Source organism: Ictalurus furcatus, chromosome 28, assembly GCF_023375685.1.
Source record: "Ictalurus furcatus strain D&B chromosome 28, Billie_1.0, whole genome shotgun sequence".
NCBI classification, from domain to species: Eukaryota; Metazoa; Chordata; class Actinopteri; order Siluriformes; family Ictaluridae; genus Ictalurus; species Ictalurus furcatus.
The window spans coordinates 11698649-11721417 of NC_071282.1; the positions used below are offsets into that span (position 1 = coordinate 11698649).

Sequence of the window (22769 nt, forward strand, 5' to 3'; positions counted from 1 at the left end):
AGTCGTAAAAGAGCAGCCACTCTTTTTTTTCTTTCTATTGAAGTTAATAAGACTTAAGAATCCAGCGTGTCATGTTACAGAGAAGCCAGAAAGAGCAAAGTCATCTGTCCTGAAGACTGTGTATGAAAACTAATGTTAGAGCTTTAGCCCTGACTGTTACAGACTGGAGACACCTTCCATCAATGCTAAATAAATGTCTACTCACAGACAACTTCAATGATTACACTTTTTTTTATTTATAGAAGTGTATGTGCAGCATCAACCATAAGGCCCTGTGTAAGATGTTATAGAAATGATGGACATGTATGATTTTGAACAAACAGAATAACATAAACCCATAGTTTGCTTTGCAGGTGGAATTACTTTGCCTGTGGTCTTCTATAATTGCTATAAATTGTATGTTTTTGAAGCCTTGTGAGGGAGTTGAATGATACGCAACTATTTAAGGTGCCTTTAAGGTGACTCTCAGTCAACTGGGCGGATCTAGACTTCACACAGATGAATGTTTTTGTACAAAGTATAATTGTTAATCAACAGAGAGATTTTCACTTTGAGAAGCCTGTGGGAGCCTTGATCACGTGTGCCTGCTCATTTATGTGTTTACCTGACAGAAGGAGCTAGTTCCGTAGTCACACTGTTTATTTCATTTATTTTACATGTGAGTATTAAAACATACAGAATGTCTTTAGCACCAATGTGTTTCTGACTAATGTTTAAGGTACGTTCTTGGCACCGCTTGTGTGACTTACTATTTTAAGCAACTTCTAAACAAAACAAATTTAAAAGCATCTTTAATATTTTTTGTATAACAGGTCGTCTAATTTATATACAAAAGCGTTGTGTGGGGTTTAATTGGATGGGAGCTCTGGCAACTTTGGCTTGTGTGAATGGCAAGAGGAGATCTGGGTCTATAATTTAATGGGATGTAACCAAATATGAATAGATTTTTCCGATCGAACAGATAACGTGCTGTAACAGATAATACAGATTCAAATATGAGGACGCAAAAAACTATTTGAGTTGCTGTGTGATGTATTTAGAGTTCATTCATCCCTCCTCAGTAACCGCCTGTCAGGGTTGTGGTTATTAAAATTGGACTACTAGTTTGCTTATGTTTTCGGAAATAGAACCAAATAAATCTGTGAGAAAATATCATCAGCAGGTACAAGGCACGGTGGCTTAGTGGTTCGCATGACTGCCTCGCACCTCCGGGATTGTGGGTTCAAATCCCGCTGCCGGCCTTTGTGCGTGGAGTTTGTATGTTCTCCCCTTTTCTCCGGGTACTCTGGTTTCCACCCTCAGTCCAAAGAGAAGCATTGGCTAATTGGCATTTCTAAAATTGTCCATAGTGTGTAAATGGGTGTGTGTGATGGGTTGGTACCCCATCCAGGGTGTCCCACACCTTCTGCTTTGAGCTCCCTGGATAGTCTCCAGGCTAACCATTACCCTGTGTAAGATAAGCGGTACAGAAATTGGATGGATGGATGGAAATTATATGACTACAATTTATCATTGTACATGTTAATTAATAAAGCTGTGCCTGCCACTTGAGTGAGATGTGCTGTGGTATCTCACAGCATGCACACCCCCGGCATGAACAATTACTGCATCCAAAACCAATATGGCCAGGTGATAGGTGGACTCGCTGTATGACCAGCCGTATCTACTGAGCATGCCCTGAAAAAATTATTAATGGGATGGAAAATATATGGATTTATTATTATTATTATTATTATTATTATTATTATTATTATTTATATATCTAAATAAATATTACTATTAATTACTATTTATTAACTATATTATTTATTAACTATTTATTAGTATTGTCATTATTATTATTTCATTTCTATTAATTATTATACATCACAATTGTACCACTCTGTTTAATGTCTGTAATGTGTGTGTGTGTGTGTGTGTGTGTGTGTTGTAAACTTTGTTGACTGGATCGTGATGTGACCAAACCCCACGAAAGGTTCCTAATACATGTCACTGTATATGGCAAATAAAAGCTTCTTTGGGTTTAAATCAGAATGCAGATACAGATACAGACAGTGTCATCGTGTTACATGACTAAAAAAATGGAACTTATATCATGAAGGTAATAATGATGATGAAATACAGTTCCACACTGCTTTATAGAAAATGCTTCCATTTTGAAAGTCAAGGCAATTGTTTACTGTTCTTTTCATACGGTACAGCTGTGATTCTTTGTCAGAATTGAATTTGAATATTGAAAATCTGGGCACAGATTTGTAGTTAAATAAACTAGCCCTTTACGGAAACAGATTGATCAAAATCTCAACTGAATCACATTTGCATGATATGAATGCTGAGAACTCCATAAAATAATATGTAAATTAAAAGGAAACCGTTCCTACATTTTTGGCAACAGCGTAAGAACTGAGACAAACACGGCAGTGCTGTCTCACCTAAACCCAGGTTAAACCTTGTGATATTTCTCTCTTTCGTTTTGGGTTTTTGTAATTTACATATGGAACACATCTGAATTTCTTCTATGGATGTTCCTCCTACATGCCTTCTAAATGCCAAAAGATTTTGATGTATAGTAGGTCAGCTATGTTTCTGCCTCATTCCTGGAGTAGCATGTAAGCCACAGGTGAGTATCCTGTCCCAGGTTGATTGATGCATGACTGATGTCACACTTACCTCCTGAGTGGGGGGTGAAAAAAACGCCGAGTAGAGGGCCTTGTGATTTTGTGGGTGGAACACGACAGGTGTCAACATCTAAAGACGCAAGTAGTCGAAAGAATGCTGTCTTTCTAAGTAACACTGAGTGCACATTTAATGGACCAGACCTGTATTCTTACAAATTTTGAGTGTGTCCTGACTTTTCATTACTTCCAAAGCCATTGTTTTGACTTCATTGGCCACAACAATTATACAATTTGGCAAAGTGGTTTTGGGGAAATGCTTTTGAACATACGTTGTGTGATTAGCTGGGTCTACTTCCTGACATCTAATTCTATACTTTTAAGAGCAACTAAAATTAGGCGCTTTAGATGGCGATCGGACATACAGTCTGGACTTGTATAACAAGGCTCATGCTGAAAAGACAGCATGAAAGATAACCATCCGGCAGTAATAGGTGTAGATGAAAAATAATATCACCCTGAAAAAACATAGAGTAGTATTTTCCCTAAAGGTTAGTGTATTTAAGGTTGGACGTACACCCAAAATTACCTGCTATGTTGTTTTTTTTTTCTTTCATTGGACTGTTTTGAGGAAAGCGTATGTGGAATTTCCAGCTGACTTTAGGGGAACCATGTCTTCCTGACTACACCCTGGTATTTCCTGTCGATCCGTGCTTAGGCGTGTTGACTTTGAAAATATTCCCCTTTCACCTTTTCGTGCCCCCATATGGCTAATTTGTTTTTAAAACTAAATCTGGATGTCATCTGAAGAGATTCAGGTTTAATATGGAGTTAACAATTGACTTAGTTTATTTAAATGTACACACTGTATGTGCCAGGTTCAGAGTGGTTTTTTTTTTATGATGTGGTCAATTTAACATACAAATACAACCTCAATTCCAAAATAGTTGGGACGATATGTAAAATGTAAATGAAAACAGAATGCAGTGACTTGCAAATCTCATAAACCCATATGTTATTCACAATAGAACATTGTGAATTGAATAAATGTACCATTTTAAGAAAAACAATAAGGTCATTTTGAACTTGGTGGCCGTAACACGTCTCAAAAAATTTGGGACAGGGACAAGAAAAGACTGGAAAAGAGTGTTGTGACCAAAAATGAGCTTTCCTGATGCAATATTGTTTTGAGTGCTAAGCTTCCTGTGTGACCTTTGAGGAGGAAAGGCCTCGTGATCAATAAGTTTGACTGGTCCCAAGCTTACTAAACATCTTCCGGCACTAAAAGCCATATGTTTGCTGCTTTTTAAGCTGTCAGTATGCAATCATGAGATGGGTTTTTTTTTGTTGAGGTCTGTCTGCTGATCTTGTGTATCCAACATGGAGGGAAACCAAAATCTACAGCCCTTTGGTAGTAGGTGGCAGCAGTGATATTGAATGGGAGGGATTGAGCATCAGAACCTTGGTGTTACTATTCTTAAACAATAAGGTCTGAGCCGTATAGCACACCATCTCATAGACACTATTACTCATAGACACAGGAACACACATACACACATTTGCTGAAATACAGATAGGCAACAGAGTTTTTGCTTCCTTTTTTTTTTAAGTCATGTGTTTTAAGTTTGTAATGAAGTCATGCCATGCCACAAAGCACAAAATGGTTCTGTTATTTTATTTTATTTTATTTTATTTACTTTTTCTTGAAACAGAGATTTGGCTTTGGCCTTCTAGCCCATTTATAACAGCCAGCCCTGGTTTGCAGGTTATGAAGTAATTCTGTACTCAACCGTGACAGGTTCATTTTGCTTTTGCGTGCAGTTTAGAGTGAACGTATTCCACCTTGGGCAAATATTGTTTTTCACATGTGATAGATGAATGTGTGAGAAGAGCTAGTGTGTGCATTTTGTTGCTCTGCTTGCATGTGTTCCTATATTTCTTCATACACAGCCACTTTCTGTCTTTTTGTGTAAGAATTTAGTGTGTGTGTGTGTGTGTGTGTGTGTGTGTGTGCGTGTGTGTGTGTGTGTGTGTGTGTGTGTGTTGGCAGCTAAATGTTTCCCTTCTAAGAACAGAAACCTACTGGGCAACTGAGGAGCAGAACAAATTTCTCCACAATGTAGGATTTCATTCAGGTCCCCCAACTTCCGGATTGACTCTTTCATTGCCTGATGAAAATTCAGTCCCTCTCCACCTCTCTGTTTGGAGGCATGAAGAAGAGGAACGCTTCTGTTCTGACCCTGTGAAAGTCTCCATTCTTCCTTCTCAGGTATTTGCAGTATGCACTTTTCACATTAGGGTCCATTCATGCATGCACCCTTTCTATCAAGTCCCCTAGATCGGATGTTCTGCCCAAGATTATTGACTTGATTTTTCTTTATAAATATGGCTCAGTTTGTGTCATTTAGTCTTCTCCTCATTCCAAATTTGGAATGTGCATTTCAATAAGGACTAAATGATCTGTGCACAGCTTTATTTACATCCTGGATTTCAACAAGATGAGAAAAAAAAAAAAAACAGACAACCCTTCATGGTTTGATTAAATAAGTTTATTTTCATGACTTACATATATGTTTACATCTCATATCACTCCTGCTGGAGCATCACAGTTACTATATAGTAATAATAGTGTTTCATTGGACTTTTTTTTTTGTTCTCCTCAACCACGCTTGCGCTTAAAAATAAAATTCCCTTTAAGTTTCTGCTCGACATCAGAAACAGGTTTCTTTTTACATGACTCTTGTATGACAAGAAAGAACACATTCTCGATACACACCATCAACTCCATGACTCTTTGATTAAAGTGATCTTGTAAAAAAAAAAACATAAAACAGATATTGTATGTCGTTGATGGTGATTATATTTTGGCATCGTCATTCTCAAGCCTGTAGATCATCTAATAAACAAAAACAAAATTAAACATGAATAAACATGTAGCTTGAATATGTAATGTGACTAAATAGGTACAGTCTCTATAGCACATAATGACAGTGTACAACTATTGGATTGGTGGGAGGAAATAACCCTGAACACACCCAAATGTGCAAAACGCATAAATAAAAAGTGACATTTGATTGGTCTAGGAGGACTTGGGTGTACTGTAAATTCATGCTGTGCTGTTGTTTGGTATGTGTGCATAAGCTGGTGTGCGTGTGCGTGCGTGCGTGTGTGTGTGTGTGTGTGTGCATGAGTATGAATGAGCACAGTTCCTTGAGATGATGAACTATCCAGGCTTTTTCACTAATAACGACAAAATGGAGAGTAAAAATCACAATCTCCAGAAGCTTCTTGTCCATTTGTAGAGATTTCTTAAAAATGCTAATACATAAAATGAAAAATAAATACCTTGCATCAAAGCTAGTTTACAATATATTAAAATCACTGCATAATTGTCTATTTTTTTATAGCAATATCATATATAAAACTAACATTTGTAAAAAGAACAGGGAAAAAAAGACATCCTTTAAAAGAAGAATACAAAAAGCTTAATTAAAATGAATTTGCATGTGTAAACACATTGGATCGGATAGAATCACATTCAGATAGCTTTTCACCTGGCATGATGAAAGCTCAGAGAAATAAACATGGTGTCCTGCAGTCCCAGTGATGAGTCAGACCTTCATAATACAGCGTTTTTGTTTTTTTGTTGTTGTTGTTGTTTGTGTGTTGTTTTTTTGTTGTTGTTTTTTGTCTCTTCCGGAATAAATGACACTTCAATATATATGCAAGGTGCTTTTTTCAATGTGAAAAAAGGCTGAACCTCTCCTCTTTTTTATTTTTATTTTTTGAGAGGACGTCTACACTATACAACAGCTTCAAAGGCCGATCATTTCCATTTGGTGAAAGGTTTCTTGTGAGTCATATGCGCTAAAATTAAAACACCTAATGATTAAAACGGCAACTGAACTCGGCGTGAAAATATAGAAATCATTGCTTCTTATCAAAGCTTTTCCTTTCTGGAAAGGTTAAGTGGATTTTAGGAAATTGCATATTTTACAACAAACTGTATTTACAAATCGTTTGAGAAACAGCAATAATATATAATTTCACAATAAAAACGGTAAACTCTTTGTAGGTTTTCATTCTTTTTTTTCCCCTTACCTAGGACGTCTTTAAAAGCAAAGTGCTTTTCCTAATTTATACAAATACTTAATTAGTCATGTCTACTTGGTAGCGTTTCAAACATTTAAAAAAATGTCCACTATCTATGAAACGTATATTTTAGCAACAAGTGTCACCCTGTTAAAAAACTAAATCCCAAACTTTGACCTGTTCGTAATAGTTTTGTTAAGGTCTCTCGTAATATGGCCATAACGACATGAAGTGGTTAACACCTTCTTTTTTCTAATCATAAATAACCCAAAGGTAATATATTCGCTTTAAATAAAACCCCCAACAAATTCAACCTAACCTTTTTTTTCTTGGATGGGTTTCAGTAGCTGTTTGACAAAGTTAGACGTATCACTATTCGAGCTATCTCGTGCTCACATTCAGAAAGGTATATCTTCTGAAGGAATATTGGAACCCAGCATACAAAGACGACTATTCTCACACACCGGTGCTTGTTAAATCTTATCCTCTGCTTCTTTTTCCATGGAGTGAGCTGGCACCTTGTAAAGAATCCTTCAAAGAAAATCATTATCACAAGCCACTAAAGACTTTTCCCACTTGTTATTGTTCCCTTTTTTAAAATCCTTGGCATGTTATTTGAGGTGTGGATGGTAGGAAGTCTGACAAAAATAAGCAGATTTGCAAAGTTCTGATGGATAGTTCATATTTACACTCCAGTGATTCTCTACATTTAACGGCATTTCATTTTTTTTTTTAAACCCAGCAACCTCTGTGAAACACCATGGGTTTCCTATATATGAACATATGAAAATGATAGCGCAAATATATCATAGGTGAGTATGTAGTCTGATTGCATCATTTGACTGGCATGGCATTAAAATAGTAAGTGCTAAGACAAAGAAAGATGTAAGGAAAAAGAACAGACATAAAGAAGATGACCAGAGACCAGACTTCTGTCCATGCCAACGTTATTAAGGCAGGATAAACCATACAGCCGTTTCCACTAGATGACAATGATTCCTTCATTTCCGTATTTACACAACCAATCAGTGAGCTCCGTTTGGCTGTAGGCGTGGTCAGTTGTGGGAATGTGATGCTATGGCACTTGGTGCAGATTGACAGGCAGCGTGACAGGACAGAGTGCGTGTTCATGTTCAGTAGTATGGCACTAAGGGGATTATTAAGCCCCTCTTTCAACCCTCCCGAAATCCCTACTGGCCTTTACATGTTGATTTGAGAGCTGCCCACCAGCTGCAGGATGGCTGACTTGCCAGCATTGCTTCACTTGCTTGGTGGGACGTGATCGTGTCTATGCAGCAAAGCAAGTTCAGCTTCCACCCAACAGACATGAAGAGCATGGCAAGAGTGAAGATGATGACCGACGACGGTGATGATGGTGATGTGCAGCATATGTTTCGAGCGGGTTAGCTACTTTTTTTTCTCCCCTCTCTCTCCACCTCCCTTCTGTTCATCTCGCCCACTCCTCGGCTCGCTCTCAATCCTCCCACTCCAGACCTTCTATCACTTGGTGACCTATGAAATAGAGAAAGAGTGAGTGAGTGAGTGAGTGAGTGAGTGAGTGGCTTCCCAACAGGATGTTCTCATGCAATTATCACTTCGAAGCCACCGTGCCATCTGTCTTCTGTTGCTTATGGGTCACGCTGACAAAACAGCACCCAAAACTCCTTTTCAAGCCATACACTCACTGATCTTCTAATATTATACTTTTACTAGTATTGCCATTATTAGAAGAACACACAAGTGCTCTGTTTTCTTTTTCCCTATCCACAATGTTTAATAAGTCAAGCTTTTTTTTTAGGAGCTTTTATCTCATTATGCTTGTAACAATGTACATTTTCAGCTTCAATAAACTGGCTGGAACTAGACACGAGTTACAGCTTTGGGCCAAGAGCTCTATTGTTTTCAGTATAATATCCCCCAAGTGAATACACACCAACAGACACTATTTTAATGAAATTACTGGTTCAGCCAAATTTGCTTTAACATTGGATTATGGGATTTAAAGCAATAATGCACTCGTGTGTTCAATTTCCCTTAATTGCATTAAATTACAAAGACTATTGTCTCTGGAATTCATTTCATTCCCTCTTTGTCAACACTGAAAGGGTGAAAATTCACTTATATATGCACCTGAAAAGTACAGCGTCTCTTAGGTGACTCTTTTGTGGAATGTCATAATTTCAGGTGAGGTGTTGCAGTGACAGCGACTCCAGTATGTCTTCATGCGTCGCTCAATGAGTGACGTAAAGTGTAATTTTATCAAACATCTCCATGCTTAGGTCTCGTTAATCACTTATCGATCATTTAAAATGAGTCAGGCGCCGATTTCTTTGACTCACTCTTGTTAAAATTTAGTAGTCGCCATGAGTTAAGTTTTTTTGTGATCACGAAACAGACCTCAGGAAACCTGGGCTTAATATATTCATTTGTGGCCACACCTTAATAAATAAAAAAAATAATAACCACCATATCACTGCAGCAGCTCTACAGATATGCAGCACAGTTATGCATACTTTTCAGTATTATGACTATGCTTATAAGGAATTTAATGGTTTGAATTATGTTGTGAGGACATTTCTTAACTTAAAAGTGATGCCTCATAGAAGGTTATGTCGATCAGTTTCCCAATTTGTGCTCTGTAAAATACTTGTCCATCTGCTAGTTCAGTTGTACTGAATAGAACTCAAAAGCATTGCCCTTACACCACAGCATATAAGATAACCTCAGTTAAGGGCTCTCCTGAGAGACTAAGTGTCCTGAGACTTGCTGTCTTGCCCTGGATCAGGTCACAAGAGAGATATTTAATTGGATCTGGGTTTATCTGATCTCTGTCTAGGTTTGCACCAGTAAAAGGCTAATAATTTCAGCACTGCCATTTCAGCAAATAGCTTCAGCAAATGGCACAGCTTTCCACTTGTCTTTGACTTTCCCTTTAAAATGCCATTCTTGCTTCTCGTTGCATCATCTGCAAGAGTTAATGTAAAGGTTGCCAATGGATATCTGGTGATCTCTACACAAAGCACCTTAATACTATGCAAATCATTAATGAGAAGAAAAAAAAATGACAATTTGAGCCACCAATGCAGAGAAATACCATAATTCAATTGTTTATCGTAGTAATGGCATCTTGTTAGTCAAACATCAATTGGAAATAACGGCTAGATTTTCTGTTTGTGGAAGGTTGTGTTGATCTTCATGGTTGAGTCTGTATCGATATTATTACCATGTTTATTCTAATTAGCGAATGAGTTTAACCTCTCAATCAGCATGGCTTTTAATCGACTTTTAATTAGTTATGTGTCCAGATGGGAAGTATGAATATTGTGATATGCTGTAAACTTGGCTGGAAGTGAGGAGATCATGGGGTCAGGCCCTGCTGCTGGTTTCAGCAAAGCAAAGGCTCGCATCTATATGCATGCATATCTGAAAATCACATGCCATTTATTCATTAAGAAAATGTGCGTCATTCCAGCCAACAGGAATCTGGACAAACACAAGAGTTGGTCGTGTGCATACCATCGCATTGCCTTTCCTCAACACGATAACCTTCCAAAGCGGCGTCACAACAACATTAAAAACAGAAAGCCACCTCTGTAACTCTCTCCAGGCGCTGATTTTGTTATTTTTAGTTGGGTACACCCAAACACCCATTGTAAAGGTCTATAACTCTGGAAAGCTTGACGTGGCTTGTTCCCTGCCTGCAATATGTTTTGTTTTCTTCCTCAACCCCCCCCCTTTTTTTTTTTCTTTTTAGGCAAGCGGGGTTCAGGCAATTACACGCGCTGGCACGAGCGAAGTGTGAGTGTGTAAGGCTGATAAGAGGAGGAGGAAGGGCAGGAATGTGCTCATGAAAGGGTGCTAGATATCAGCTTGGCCCGTGTATTACACATAATAGATGTGAGAACTGAGATCAATCTCATTATGCTTCAACTGTATTCAATTCTATTCTATTCCTTCATTGCAGCAAACATACAGAGAGTCTTTATTATTCTCTTCTCAGTAAAGTTTTAAAATCAAATAACGGTCTCTCGGCTTAAATGCCAACGAAATGACACACTGCCTTAGAAAATGACTCTGAAAGCTTTTAGAAACAAATTAAGTGACTCAGTGAAGTGCAATTTGACTTTGTCTTACCTTTACTGCAGACAGCGATCGGGAGAGCTGCTTCGTCCTTGAGAAACAAAAGATAGAAGATATGAGGAGATATGACAGATAACCATTACACACAATTTCTTTTCGTCTATTTTCTCCCCAATTTGGCTTGGTCAATTCCCACCCACTAGCTAATCCTACCCGATCACATGACAGCTACCACCTGGAAGAGTGGGGCAAACACTTGCTTCCTCTGTGACATGAATCCAACCTCCTCATGTTGCATTACAGGGAAGCATAACACACTCCGAGGATCCACCCTCTCATCCGCTATCGTCACTCTGATTGACAATGGAGAGAGAGAGAGAGTATGCCCTCCATCCTAGTCAGAGTGCAATTTTAAGTGCTCTCTAGACTACTGGCCACAGATAGATGTGGCATCATCAATGTTTGAAGTTCTGATGATAAAGCAAGCTGTTCTTTCAACCCATCCACCACACGTTTAAAAGTTACTACTACTACAGCTTCAACAGAATTCATTCGTATCTCAGACAAACTCCTGATATTTCTTTATTTTTATAAGAGACATGTTTTGTTTAAAATTAATGTGATAACGACTCACATTTGTTCTATCTGCTGTATCTCGTAGGTAAGTTATGCCCATATACTGTACATGCTGTGCCCTTGAGCCCTTCAGTGCACTTAATGATGCCACGGCAGCAAAACTGATTGGACGGATGAACCTCACACATATATTTGTGTGTGTGTGTGTGTGTGTGTGTGCGCGTCTACGTGACTGTGAGTGCATCTGTGAGCAATCTGTGTCTTACTTTGTTCTATAAATGGCTTCCTTTCAGCCAAAAAAAGACTAAAACCAAGAAATAATAAGTCACAGGGTAGGAGGCACAGAAATAGATGCCGTCGTTCGGGTGAATGCTGTTCATTCTTCTACTTGGCCTTTTATATATATATGTATATATAGAGATTGGGGGTCACCAAGGACAGCAGACTGAACTGTTTTAAGTCCTATAAGAGATATTTGTGAATCATAGACTACAGTCTTGACCAAGCACAGTTGTTTTTATGAGTCCTATTAGTAAACTGATTCTGATCTGCCATATACTGTATTTTTCATTCGTAAAGTGTTTTCCTGGGAGGGGATTATGAAAGGTCATGGCATTTTTATTTATTTATTTTTTTTTTGCAAAACAGCATGTTCTTGTTGTCCTGTTTATTCTCCCTGATATAAAAGTACTGTACAGGGACATTTTAGTCACAATAGAAACATGCCCTTAAAAGTACAATAGTGGTACCCTTTATTCCCCAAATCCTTTGACTGAAAGCTTTTAGTTTGGTTAGGTTCTCTGTTTAATGTCTTACAAAAGAAGTGATTATTTTTAAACGCCCCTGTCGACGAACAGCTTAAGAACGCTTATCTTTGAACGCCAGTGCTACTGTATTAGAGTTCCTCAGAACATGCATAATTCTCAGGAAGTGTGCCCTGCTCTACACTGTACATCGAGTACTATCTGTTCCTGAATGTCACAAAGGTTAATGCGGTTAATACACAGGATGCAATGCAGTCGAGCCACTAACCCACACTGCACAATGATGTGGTAATACACAGACCGCAGGAGGAGTGTTACGGAAGGTGCTGTGGGAGTCGTTAACTTCTAATGGTCACATCTTGCAGCTGTACAAGGTTTATAATCTATATTAAGGGAATATCAATATCAAGGTATTTATATAGTATGAACATCCACTTAATATGTAAGGGCAAAATATATTGATTGAGCTAATAAAATATATGAAAAGCTGATGTAACTGTATACAGTAACTTGGAATTTATCATATATAACGCCTGCGCGAGACACTACTCAATACTGAGTTGTCACTACAAATTAGCTGGAGTACTGATTTTGCCTGATTAGTTACATTGGTTTAAGCCCAAGTAAAAACGAATCCCAGCATGGGAAAGTTATGAGTCCTGGCCTTCAGGGAGTCCATAGACGGCCACAGACGGTAAGAATGCCACCCCGCCTAAAAATGTCTCCAACCAGACTGGAAGGAAATCATTTCTAAACGGAAGCAAAAACAGGAAGCTTGCTTGATAATAGAAAGTATCTGAATGTTGTACTGAGGGTTCTGAATTTCTGTTTGTCTTTGCCTTTTAAGGCACTAGGATGCTTCCAGGTTTTTAAGGATGTGTTTTTGCAATGCGCCATTTTTATTCGACTGTAAACATCACAAGCTGTAGCTTTCAATGTATGATCTAAGTGAACAAGCAGTGGATTGTGATATTGTGTACTGTAAGAATAGCTTTAGTCAGCACTGCATTTTCGCTGACTTACAGCTCTTTCTCCACGATTCTTGTTTTACTAGACATAATGAAATTCCCAGTGCATGAGCCTGAGATCAGACGTGTGATTTTCTGACCGGTGGAAGCTGATTACTGGTAATATGCCTTAAACTGACATTTGTCCTTGTTAACATACCGACTTCTAAAACTATAGCGCAGCATAGGTTATTATTCTGGGATTTCTGCAGTCTGTCATCTGTGCTGCAGAAAGCTCTTTGTTTAGATAGAGGCAGATTTTAATCTCATCCTCATCCCGTTTTCCCACTCGTTCATCCTCTTGGATTAGCTCCTCCACCTGAGGCCATTCACCAGTGTACAAGCACTGCCAAGATCACCATAATCGCCATAGCAACAGCCATTTTTCTAGACTCCCATTATGTGATGATAATGAAAAATTACCCCTTCGCTTTTCAGTGCTTGGATAAAATTCAGTGGGATGGGAAAAAAAATGTGTGCATCAAGTGTCATGTTGAAATAACATTTGTATTAACACATTTATAATTTAAAAGCCAGGCACTCACTGTTTCTCTGCTTTTTCCCGGTCGTCTAGAAAGAAGAGGGCTGTGGCGAGGAAGAACATCCCCCCAAGGACAATAACGAAGGGGCAGAGCATGAGGGCGTAGCCTAAGCTCAGGAACTGCCAAAGCACTGATGTTGCGTAGCTCTCCTGCAGAGCGTCTGATATCTTAGGAAGATACACACGCACACACACACACACACACACACAAACACCCACACACGAAGCATATACTTTAGAAAACAATGGCATAGCAGGCAGCCAATCATCCTTAAAGGTGACTCCCAAATATGGTTTCCATGGACTGAAGTGTGTTTGTAATTCTTTAAGAATGTAAGTGCAATATCCTTGTATAGAATTGGCTTAGACAATGATTAATAGCTGATAATAGGTGAGTGTCACAAACACATCCTTTAATCAATAACAAGGTTACACAAACACGATTACGATATTGATTAGAGTGTGGATTGTCTGCGCAAAGCCTCTGTTTAAATGCTCAGTTCCTCTATAAATCGAAATTTTGACACATTAACCCATTCTTTTCCTTCTTACACTAAAGGCATTTTTGTGAATATAATGATCCAAGATGTCAGTTTCCATGGTATGAAAGCACAAGTCTGTAGGAAATGCTTACATACGCATGTTTAAGGATGTTTTGGCCTCTTTAATCATGCAAATGCATTAAGGAACATGCGTCTGCTTTGTTACACTGACCGCTCACATGTTTCATCATTAGCAAAATGATGCTAAGGAGTGCTACTGAGAATCCTCTCACCCCCATGCACTCCGTACAACCTGTTCCGCTAATCCGCTAGCATCAGCGCTGAAATACGTCTCCCACAGGGATGCGAAGGACCGCTGAGTCTAAAAGGGGGTGCTGACAAGTGAAGTTCAGAATGCACTTAGAAATAAGTATGCATTCTTTTGGAAATTAAGCACGCCGCCAAATCACATTAGCTGTCAGCCGTTTTTAAAGGTCAAGAAGGATAGGGTGAGATTCTGAGATTATGCATGGCGTGTATAACTATATTTTAAAATAACGTTCTTTTGTGGTAGATTATTGTAGATAGCTGACATTATTACACTGCCACCCACTAAGCCCAAAGCCATTTGTTGCATTTAAGCAGGTATCACAAATGAGGCATGAGGCATATATTTCTCACCAAGTGAAATGTATCATTGTTTATATTTGGTCTTTTTGATCAACTTTTCCGTACTGTAAATGTTCTCCACAAACCTCACAGGTTTTTCAATGCTCTAAAGGCTAAGAATTCTTCAAGAGCCTTCGGTGTATAAAAGAATCTTTCGTCTCTCCGCTCTTCATCTTGAAGAATTACCATGCGGTCGTTAAGATCTGATCACGCCAGTGTGGTTTTCTCAAGTCTTTGCAATTTGTTGTCCATAGCCTGGAGCATTTTGTGAATTCTGTGCGTCACTGTTCATTTCACACCACCATGTTAGACTTTGGTGTGAAATAGCTGAGTCATATTTGACGTGGGATGCTTTCCGACCACTAGCAGGGCTGACATGTGTAAAGCTTTCCTTTGCACCGCTAGCCATGACCATGCGACCTTATCTGAGGGGAGAGAGAGAATTTTACGGAATCAGCCTTAACCAACATGTCCTGGATCACGGGCTTATGATGGAGTTTTCATCCACACAAAACTTGCTTCCAAAAGTGCCAGTGTGATTCTGGGGTGATCCAATGTTTTGTTTTTTTGTTTTTTTGTAGACAACCTTTTTTTTCTTTTCTACAGACACTGTAGAAGATGTCTGCATTCCAAATATGTCAAATCAGACCTGCCAACTTTAGAGTAGATTTGTCCCGATTTCTAAATTAACGCATAATAAATGTTCGTCTAACACTCGTTCATCTACTTTTGTTATTTTTAGACTTTAAAAAAAAAAAAAAAAATGGTTTCCCACAGGGAAGCTGTGCATGATTTCAGGCTTTGATAAAAATCTTTCATCATCAAGTGTGGCTAATTGTTCATTTGTACTAGAACAAGACTGTTTAAGCACATAATGAGTCTCATTTCCTAATTAATGCGCGTGCTTTCTATACAAATGTAGTCTTTGGACTTGTCATAGCACCACACATTATAAAGTCTCAACATGCTAACTCTTACTATGTAATAAAACTTTCTATCAGAGGAGAATGGGCTAGAGGCGGTGGCTCGGCATTTAAGGATTAGCAAGCCAAAGGCCTGGTTAAATATAAACGCTGAAGAATCCCCCAAGGCTTACATGCTAGAGTAATTCCAATATTATACTATGATTGAGAGATTGTGTTGTACAAACCGCTTATTATAGGCAGGTCAGACTCACCTGAGGGTTTGTGTGTCTGTGCGTGTGTGTGTGTGTCTGAGTGTGTGTGTGTGACTGGAGGGCGGTTGGATAATGAGAGTATAAAATGAGACAGTTTATATTCATGGCAGTGTTTCATTCATTTACGTTATTTCCTACATCTTTAGAGAAACTGTGTAAAAATCCAGTATGCAGATGCAGATTATTGTTTGGATTAGAAAGAATTTCAGAAGAACAATAGCCCTGACCTTAAGGACAGCTCTCAGGTAAATAGCATTATTGGCAGGGGTTACGAACTAGTCAAAGAACACATACAGGATTTGCTGTTAAACTTGGAAAAGCTTTCAGCATTCCTCCGCAGAATGCCAGGTACGCCAAACAGCAGTCGAAGGGAAGTCTGGCTCAATGCTGTGGCGTTTTTTTTTTTTTTTTCCTGTTCTAGTGTAAGTACCAGTTTACCAGTTCCATTTGTTTTGGAGTAGCTGCCTTAATTGTACTTTCTTTCCAGAACACATTTTTCCTTTGATAGCAAGTTAAACATAATGGTACTGGGCATGAAAATCATGGCTCGTCTGAGGACCTATTGTCTTACATCGGTGGTCAAAATGGCGAAAGTGAACCGTTGTGTTTTTATGTCCTTGAACGTGCCAGTAAATGGCATTTACAAAAGCTGAATCTGCATGGGAGGGGGGATTACTGGAATGAGAACTTGCACTCCGGTGCATAAGATGGGAACCCGTACTCCTGTTGAGCAACCTTTCCTTTAAAGCATTTCCTTTTAAAACTCTCCACACAGATGCACTTTAAGGTGCTCATGTGCACTGGGACTATACAGACCTGTGAACAAGCATCTGGAAAGTCTATCACAAGCTAAGGATAAGCTTCTCATCGTCTCTTATCTGCATTTCCCCGTCATTACAAATTTGTTTGTTTTGTATTCTAGTAATTTAATGGTTCATGTGCAGGGGTGGAAAGTAATAAACTACATGTGCTCTCTTTACAGTACATTCCTTTTAACAGGGAAAGCGCAATAATGTATAGAGCATGTGCTTGGATTGAAAACCACTGCACTACTGCATTGCTGCACTAGCCCTGATGTAATTTACATGTGATCGATCAGAGTTTTTCAGCGCATGGGGGCAGGTTTGTGTGGGAAGGAGTGTAGAATCTTTTATAAAGGGTGCATCATAATCAGCTCCCTAGTTCAGTAGTCAGGGCACTGATCAGGGAGTCGGCCATTTTAAAGGCTGTCTCAATCACAAAATCCTTCCAGTGCACTGGAACGTTCATTCCCTAAAGCAATCCCACAGTGTACTGCAAAAACTAGGGAGCATCGATGCTCACTATGTTCCCTTACTGGCAATGACGTCATATTTTCTGAAGCCTCTCAGGTCGGAAAAAATGGCAGACGAGCTCTCAGCCAACGTTGTCTACAAATGTCAGTAGCTTCAATCGAATACTTACGTTAGCGATTTCTAACTATATTTGATGTTGTGTATACGGTTTGTTTGACTTTTAAGTGTTTAGTGATTTTTAAAAATCCCCTAGCTAGCCTACAATCCTGCTTCAAGTACCATGTGAGAAACGCGTGTGATTAAGCTAACAAATTTACATGACATATAATGTCAGAAAGATATCGGACCTGATGATGTGTATGTGTAGTGAGGCAGGGTCCTTACCAGCACCCAAGTTCGTGTGCACGATATACTGATTCACGACCTAGGAAGCTGATTGAGACACACCTAAAGATTCATTGTGTGTGTATAGTAAGTGTGGGAGATTCTTACCAGGCCAATGAGATACGGACTCCCTGCATCCCCTAATAAATGGGACGTGAAGCTCTGAAAGGCGACTGCAGTGGCTCTTCTGGTCGGTATGACAACATACTGCAGAGAGAAATAAAGGGAAGAGAGACAAAATAGTACAGGTCAAGAGGTCAGTGGGTAATATTATCAATCCATCCAGAAGTGAAATATAAAAATTCCAGAAGATGAGTAGAGCCTAAGTGTGCTGTAAAGTGTTAGCACCTCTCTGTCCACACACACACACACACACACACACACACATTCAGCAGACTGGAGTCAGCTGGTCTCTGCAATTTGCAGGAAGTCCTATTTTATTTAGGTCAGCCACCTTAATTATCTTTCTCTGTCTCTCTCTCTCTTCCTCCCTCTGGTTCCTCAGTCGATTCTTCACTTCCTTCACCCCGACATAAAACATGACCTCTCTTCTTGATTGTTATTCCATTTCATTTTCCGCAAGCACAGTTCAAATTACGCGCAATCAGATGCTGCAATTATGCCTTGGACCCCACCCAGCCCATAGCGACCCTCCTTACAGTCACGCATGCAGTCCAAATGAGACACATACCCCAAAAGATGACCAGATTTGTATCAGTAACAGAAGATAAAAACAGGCTTGCGTACGTACCATTAAAATGTCCGCTGTTATGGCCCAGTTCAAGAAGAGTAGCGTCTCTCCTATGAAGATGCAGATCTATGAGGGAGGGAATATGTGTTAATCATCATTTACTTCCTCACGTACAGTACACACACACAAAATAAAAAACATTTAAAAATTCCCTTCATTTGAAAAAGTCCTTAGGTCAGGTCACTGTAGGTCAAAGATGAAACTAGTTACTCTCGTTCACCAAATTAAAAAAGGAAAACATTTTCGGAATATGAAAACGTGTAATTATGCTGTGGCTGCATTATTTGGAAACGTAATACTCAATTTTGGAGCAATTGGGCATATTGGTTTTTCCCTCAGACCATAAAACAGAGACAGACTCCCCACACTGTCTACTGTTCACCAAGAAGCTGAACTTTGCAATTATGCGAAAAGTTCAGTTGTTTCAACAGACGTCTCCTCTTCAACAGTCTCGGGAGAAAAAGCAGAGAAGCTCTTCACACCATAGCAAGTAACAAGCATTCAGTTCCGTCTGTTTCCCCAGCTGCGTGAATTGCTTAACGTCAAATTAAAATGCAAGCATCGAGTTTCGTAACTGATCGGCGTGTTGCATCCCTGAGCTACGGACATGGCTGGCGGTAGCCCGAATGCCTGGTGTTTGTGGGATCACACCAAATGAGGTTCTGCACTGAGATTGTAAGGACTGTATTGGAATGTAACATATGCTGTGGTCATTTTGGAATCCACAGCATAGTTTTTTTAGACTGGATATGATCAGGATGAGAGGGAAGAGTGTGAGTGTGTGTGTGTGTGTGGGTGCATGTGCATGTGCGTATATGACAATTAAGGTTCAGACACCGTGACTGACACAGACATATAGACTGATACTGTAATCCCTGCTGGACTCCAGTTAAAGGATAGATGCTGATCAGCGTGTCTGCAGACAAGATGGCAGCTGTCTCTGCTGGAAGTCTCTCCTCTTCTCTCTCTCTCGCTCTCTCTTCCCTCAGTTACTAGTCTATCTCTCTCATCCATCCACATTCTTTGATTCCACATCTGTCACCGTAACATTTCCTTTGCTGTTAGAAAGTCTGGAATCACCGTCTAGGATTTTTATTATAGCTGTAAACTTTCATTTACAACGCTGATGAAAAGGGTCTTTTCAGGGTTCTTGGAACATTAAACGTTCTAGATTTTTTCGTTAAAGGGTTCTACTTGAAGGCTTTTCTGAAGCTTACTGCAACCCATCACTACCAGAGTTATAGTTGTAACGAGCATTGAGTTGGGGCAGGAGGCAAGTGGTGTTTATTAGGAGTAACCCAATAATTATTGCAATATTCAGGCAGGGGTCAAAGAACAGGGAGATAACATCAAACGGGGCATATCCTTAATCAAGGTGAGAAAACTCTAGCCAGGATCAAAACCAGGAATACACAGAACTCCAAAACAAGGCTTGGACTTAATGAGACTGAAAGGCATGATAAGACTTCACAACTAGAGGGTTTAACTAGATAGATACCAATCACAGGGCAGGGGAGGACACAAGATTCTAAAAAACAAAAAACACAAAAATTTTCAGAGCCAAGAATGACATGGACTCATATAAACAGCATTTATAGTGCTGTGAACTGATAGGGGGAATTCAGTATACAGTATTTATTCCTGAGTTCTTTTAATGGCTTACAAATTTGACTGTTAAATGAAATGAGTTTAATCCAAACCTAATTAAATCTAAAACAAGTCGCATATTAATCATGTCAATTTGAATCTGATGACAATTTGAATAAAATTATACTGTATTCTGTGAGCAGAAAGCGGAGGAACAAAAGCTCTATGACGCCAATAAATAACTAAAATATTACTGTAAACATTTAAATGACGAGCCTAATATTTGTACTGAGGGGTCCTTGCAAGTTTTTTAATACTTAAAGTGGTCCATTTTTTTTAAGAATGCATGATTTTTGGTGAAAACTGAATACTAATATTACATAAGATTAATATGCATGGAGAGAATTTCACTACTTTAGCACAATTGTCCCAGTACATGAACGTTTACATGGCACTCAAAAGATACTATTACTGTGCAGGTGGAGGCGTACAGTAACTTAGTCATAAAGCATTGTCGAATTGCTGGTTGCATGTAAGCCATTTTCCTTATTGTTCTGGCAGGGGTGCCATTTTTGTGGTTAGAAATGAATGCACCTGTGCTGATGTGGGCGTAGTGGCACAACAGGGTGTGTGGCATTCAAAATGTGCCTCAACTACACTTCCAGTTATTTCCTCTACCACATTACCAATCTACGCTAACCCTGCAACTGCAATAAGCGCACTCAAGTGCCCCTGTAAATGCAATAAGAACACTCAAACTGATTATGAAGGCTTAACCAGCACGTGTTAGTAGAAATATACTGAAAATCAAGGCTTAGTCAGAGATAGTTTTGTTATGCTCTGTTTTTGCCATCTCGCAGAATCTTATCAGTTCTGTTGCAACGTTTTTCTCCCTTTTGGCTGATAAAATGCATGACGTTTGTTTTCACTACAGTACTGCCTGGTAGTTTCAGACTCTATCCTGCTTAAAGCGCTTAACAGACAATGTAACGGCAACCTGCATTTCATTTTTCAAGTTCGAAAATATCCCTTGACCTCAACCAGCACGTTAAACGTAGAGCATTTTACACCACAGCTTATTATAAAGGGAGTCCGTGATGCTGAAATGTAGTAGTTTCATTATATAAAACCTTCAAGCTAAGGAGAATTGGTCTCAGTCCCGACTCCACATCTACATGGTACTCTTAGTCGATGAATAATGGAAGACTTACTTCCACTTACTTCCTTAGCCCAGGAATGACCTTATTTTGGTTCACGAGAGGGACAAGATAATGAATTGGGAGTGGGTGCTGAGTGCCACAGAACATCACTGCTGAGCGTTGGATGAGAAAAGCCTTAACACAGCATTTCTTAACTGCTAAAGATAATATCCTTAACTCTTTAGCTCCTTATGACCATAAGCACTCAAGTGTGCACTTACGTATGCTCCTATGATGCTCTTTTTGGCCACGACGAAGATGAGGCAGATGAAGATGGCTGAGCCCAGCATGCTGACGGCACACACCAGCGGGTCGGCGCGCTCCGTCTTCTGTCGGCAGAGGCGCGTGGTCGCAGCACCAATCACGACACCGAGTAGACCCGTCACACATGTGATGACCCCGAAGATCAGACTAGACACAAAGAGAAAACATCATAACACTGTAACCTCAGTCATTCTTTTTGTGTTATATCAGCTAATATTTACCAAAAAACAATTAATAAAAACAATGAAATGTTGATGTACGGTTATTTCCGATTATTGGATTTAAAGAAGCAGTATGTATATTTTGGAACGATCCACTTTCCCCCAACCACCAATTCCACTGCATGACAGTACTGTGATTAAGAGGTTTTCTAAAGTATCTTTAAATGTGACTAGTACAGGAACACTTTTAGACATAACAAACTGCGCATTTAGAAGAACAGAACAGTCCAAAAAACAATTTAGCAATTGCAGAAATGAACGCAAAATCAAGCAAACTCCACAATATTCGGAGGAGCTTGCAATTTTTCAGAATGACTGCAGATTTTCCACAGATTTGGGCCAAGGTGCGTCATGTGACCTCATCAGAACGCGCATTCAGCCAAAGCCCTCTTCAATTCACATGTGTCGAACATGAGTACAGCTAAAAGGTCTCATTTACAAACAAACATTACAGCGCGAGACCGTGCAAAACAATTTCATGCAATAGCGATTTCGCCAATTCAAGTAGTTTTCTGATAAAAAAAAAAAAGCACAAAAAACTTTGCATCACAATGTTGCATCACAAATTTAAAACATAAGAAACGCAGAAAAATTAAGCATTTTTGGCCTCAACAATCACAGAAAACAAAAAACTCTGCGAAATCCTGTACAGGACTGACAGAAATGCCACACAGTGATACTTTGCTCTGTGTGTATCCAAAAGTTCCAACAAAAACAGTTTTGTACTTGTGGGGACATTTCCCTTTCCCTGAGGTTAAGGTTAAGGTTAGAGTTAGGTCTAGGCATTAATTAGCTGCATTAATAATTATGTAGATGGAAGGTCTTTACAAATATAGCACGATAAACCTGTGTGATTGTGTGTGTGTGTGTGTGTGTTACCTGTCTTTGCTCACTGTAGTCTCCTGCACCTCTTGAGCCCTGACCAGATACTGGGGGATCCATATCCCGAAGGCCCCGGTTGCAAACGATACTGCGGCCGATCCGAGAGATGAGAACATGTAACTTCGGCTAAAGAGGACAAAAATGCAGGCAATGAGTGTGCTCATGTGTTCATTTTTGTTTTTTCGCTTTTCTCATGTTTTAACT

The 22769-nt window shown here is 39.3% G+C and overlaps 1 protein-coding gene across 1 annotated transcript in view; it reads right to left on the bottom strand.

Annotated features, from left to right (window-relative positions):
- Nucleotides 1-5142: 5142 nt before the first annotated feature.
- spns2 (SPNS lysolipid transporter 2, sphingosine-1-phosphate) overlaps nucleotides 5143-22769 on the bottom strand; it is a 76625-nt gene continuing 58998 nt past the window's right edge. The window contains exons 7-13 of the mRNA XM_053618742.1: nucleotides 22563-22691; nucleotides 21420-21609; nucleotides 18413-18478; nucleotides 17770-17868; nucleotides 13680-13843; nucleotides 10842-10878; nucleotides 5143-8219 (exon numbers count right to left, since the gene is read on the bottom strand). Of these exons, the coding sequence (XP_053474717.1) occupies nucleotides 8208-8219; nucleotides 10842-10878; nucleotides 13680-13843; nucleotides 17770-17868; nucleotides 18413-18478; nucleotides 21420-21609; nucleotides 22563-22691 (697 nt within the window). The 3' untranslated portion in view covers nucleotides 5143-8207. The remainder of the gene's footprint in view (nucleotides 8220-10841; nucleotides 10879-13679; nucleotides 13844-17769; nucleotides 17869-18412; nucleotides 18479-21419; nucleotides 21610-22562; nucleotides 22692-22769) is intronic.